The 3,078-nt window shown below is 44.7% G+C and overlaps 1 protein-coding gene across 1 annotated transcript in view; it reads left to right on the top strand.

Moving 5' to 3' along the window:
• LOC106535584 (eukaryotic translation initiation factor 4H) overlaps window positions 1-2,612 on the top strand; it is a 4,472-nt gene extending 1,860 nt beyond the window's left edge. Inside the window, exons 2-5 of the mRNA XM_014032624.1 lie at window positions 1,144-1,331; window positions 1,760-1,824; window positions 1,903-2,005; window positions 2,352-2,612. Of these exons, the coding sequence (XP_013888078.1) occupies window positions 1,144-1,331; window positions 1,760-1,824; window positions 1,903-2,005; window positions 2,352-2,473 (478 nt within the window). The 3' untranslated portion in view covers window positions 2,474-2,612. The remainder of the gene's footprint in view (window positions 1-1,143; window positions 1,332-1,759; window positions 1,825-1,902; window positions 2,006-2,351) is intronic.
• The last annotated feature ends 466 nt before the right edge of the window (window positions 2,613-3,078 follow it).

The following is a 3,078-nucleotide window of genomic DNA, read 5'->3' as shown; positions in this document are numbered from 1 at the left end:
GATGGCGATGATGATGAAGATGATTATCATGATGAAGATGATGGTGATGATGAAGATGATGGTGATGATGAAGATGAAGATGATGGCGATGATGATGAAGATGATTATCATGATGAAGATGATGGTGATGATGAAGATGATGGTGATGATGAAGAAGATGATAGTAATGATGATGATCGTGATGATGAAGATGGTGGTGATGATGTAGATGATGGTGATGATGATGATGATGGTGATGATGAAGAAGATGATAGTAATGATGATGGTGATAATGATGAAGATGGTGGTGATGATGTAGATGATGGTGATGATGATGATGATGGTGATGATGATGATGATGGTGAAGATGAAGATGAAGATGATGGCGATGATGATGAAGATGATTATCATGATGAAGATGATGGTGATGATGAAGATGATGGTGATGATGAAGATGGTGGTGATGATGTAGATGATGGTGATGATGATGATGATGGTGATGATGATGATGATGGTGATGATGAAGATGATGGTGATGATGAAGGTTACGCTGATGATTGTACCCATCATAAGAAATGAACAGAGTTGTGTTATTTTGTGAGTTGTAGAGTTGTGTTTTGTCAGCTCGATGAAGACTGGTTTGTTCTGTTACAGATCAGAGCTTCAGTTTCAGGTCGTATTAATAAAACTACAGCTCCCATCATGCATCAGTCCTGTCAGAGCTGATGGACACCTGTCTTTTATTTGAAATTTAAATAAAATATTTTGACAGAAAGTCTTTGTTGACTCTTTATTTATTTATTGTTATTTATTGATTGATTGATTTATGGTTTTATTTATTGTTTTATTGATTAATTAATTTATTGTTTAATTTATTTATTTATATACTGTTTTATTAATTTTTTATTGATTTACTTATCAAATCTTTTGTGTATAGTTTTATTGTTTTATTTTATAGTTTTATTTATTTATTCTTTTATTTTTTTATTTCTATATTGTTTTATTTATTTATTTATTTATTTTATTCCTCCGTTGTTTTTTTTATATTTATTTATTAATGATTCCTGTAGGTCTTAAATTTAAATGTAAAGTTTGATAAGTTAAACTACATTCGGGACGTTTGAGTGACAGCGACCTGTTCTCTCTGACCCCGCCCCCTGTCAGGCCCCGTGGCGGCGGCGGCCCCGGAGGCCCCAGGAAGCAGAAGGAGCTGCCCACGGAGCCCCCGTTCACAGCCTACGTAGGAAACCTGCCCTTCAACACAGTGCAGGGAGACATCGACCTCATCTTCAAAGAGCTCAACATCCGCAGCGTGCGATTGGTCCGAGACAAAGAAACAGACAAGTTCAAAGGTCAGCAGCTCAGATGGTTCTGCTCCACAGGGGGGTCCACTCACACAGGGAGGTCCACTCACACAGGAGGTCCACTCACACAGGGAGGTCCACTCACACAGGGAGGTCCACTCACACAGGGAGGTCCACTCACACAGGGAGGTCCACTCACACAGGGAGGTCCACTCACACAGGGGCACCTCGGACCAGTCCTGGACCCGGGGGTGGGGGGTAGTATTCAGTACCATGGTTGAACATCTAACAGATGTTTTTTATAAAAACTGATCATTTAAACATTTCTGCTTGGAGTTGAAGGAGGTATTCTGAATAAAATGTTAATATCTTACCTGCTGCAGATAGATCTTTGGATGATGTCAGTTGTTTGGACAGGACTGATGAGCTCCTGGCTGGTCAGAGCGGGCCAGGCTGATGATGTTTGTCTCCCTCAGGTTTTTGTTATGTTGAGTTCGATGATCTGGAGTCTCTAAAAGAAGCGTTGACGTATGACGGCGCCGTAAGTATCCAAATATTACAAACCGCTCCGGTCGTGTTCTGCTGCCGCCGGGCCCAGTCTGACCTTTGACCTCTGCAGTTGTTAGGTGAAAGGTCACTCAGGGTGGACATCGCAGAGGGGCGGAGGCAAGAGCGAGGAGGAGGAGGAGGCGGCTTCGGCTTCAGGAAAGATGACGGCAGAGGTAGGAGCCTACAGAACCACAACCAACCGGACCGCTGCTTCACTAACTGCAGCTGGTTCTGACTGCTGGACCCACCTAACCCTGTCCATGTGGGAAAAATAAATAAAAACAGAAACTCTGAATCACCATCATCTACAGATTATAATCTCATCAGATTAAAACTTTTATTAAAAGTCTCTGAAATCATCCATTCTGTTTTTATTTACATTTTATACATCGTCCCAAACTGGTCTTAACTCTGAGTGGTCCGGATCAACAGTTCAGATGTTGGTCTGGACCACMTTAGAAGACCTGAAGGAGTGGATTAAAACTTTTGCACAGTGCCAGGCTCTGTTACCTCTGTGAGGAGGAGGAGGAGCAGTCTTCATCCTCTTCCTCACCTCCTCTGACTCCAACAGGTTCTGGTTTTGCTTTTGTTCAGATCTGCTGCTTTCTAACGCCTGCTCTGATTGGCTGATGGGACACTAACAAGCTCCGCCTCCTTCCTGCTGTCTGTAGAAGGAGGTGCCTCCTCCTCTTCCTCGCTGGTTTTTCTGCTCCTTAGTTTCCTTCCTGTCCTCCCCCTCACTCTTCCTCTCCTCCTTCTCTCCTCCTTCCTCTTCCTCTCCTCCTTCTCTCCTCCTTCCTCTTCCTCTCCTCCTTCTCTCCTCCTTCCTCTTCCTCTCCTCCTTCTCTCCTCCTTCCTCCTCCTCTCCTCCTTCTCTCCTCCTTCCTCTTCTTCTCTCCTCCTTCTCTCCTCCTTCCTCTTCCTCTCCTCCTTCTCTCCTCCTTCCTCTTCCTCTCCTCCTTCTCTCCTCCTTCCTCCTCCTCTCCTCCTTCTCTCCTCCTTCCTCTTCTTCTCTCCTCCTTCTCTCCTCCTTCCTCTTCCTCTCCTCCTTCTCTCCTCCTTCCTCTTCCTCTCTCCTCCTTCCTCTTCCTCTCTCCTCCTCCTCTCCTCCTTCTCTCCTCCTTCCTCTTCCTCTCTCCTCCTTCCTCTTCCTCCTTCTCTCCTCCTTCCTCTTCCTCTCTCCTCCTTCCTCTTCCTCTCTCCTCCTCCTCTCCTCCTTCTCTCCTCCTTCCTCTTCCTCTCTCCT

Source organism: Austrofundulus limnaeus, unplaced genomic scaffold (genome assembly GCF_001266775.1).
Source record: "Austrofundulus limnaeus strain Quisiro unplaced genomic scaffold, Austrofundulus_limnaeus-1.0 Scaffold1497, whole genome shotgun sequence".
NCBI lineage: Eukaryota > Metazoa > Chordata > Actinopteri > Cyprinodontiformes > Rivulidae > Austrofundulus > Austrofundulus limnaeus.
The sequence above is the reverse complement of the archived record's forward strand: the minus strand, read 5'-3'. Positions and strand labels throughout refer to the sequence as shown.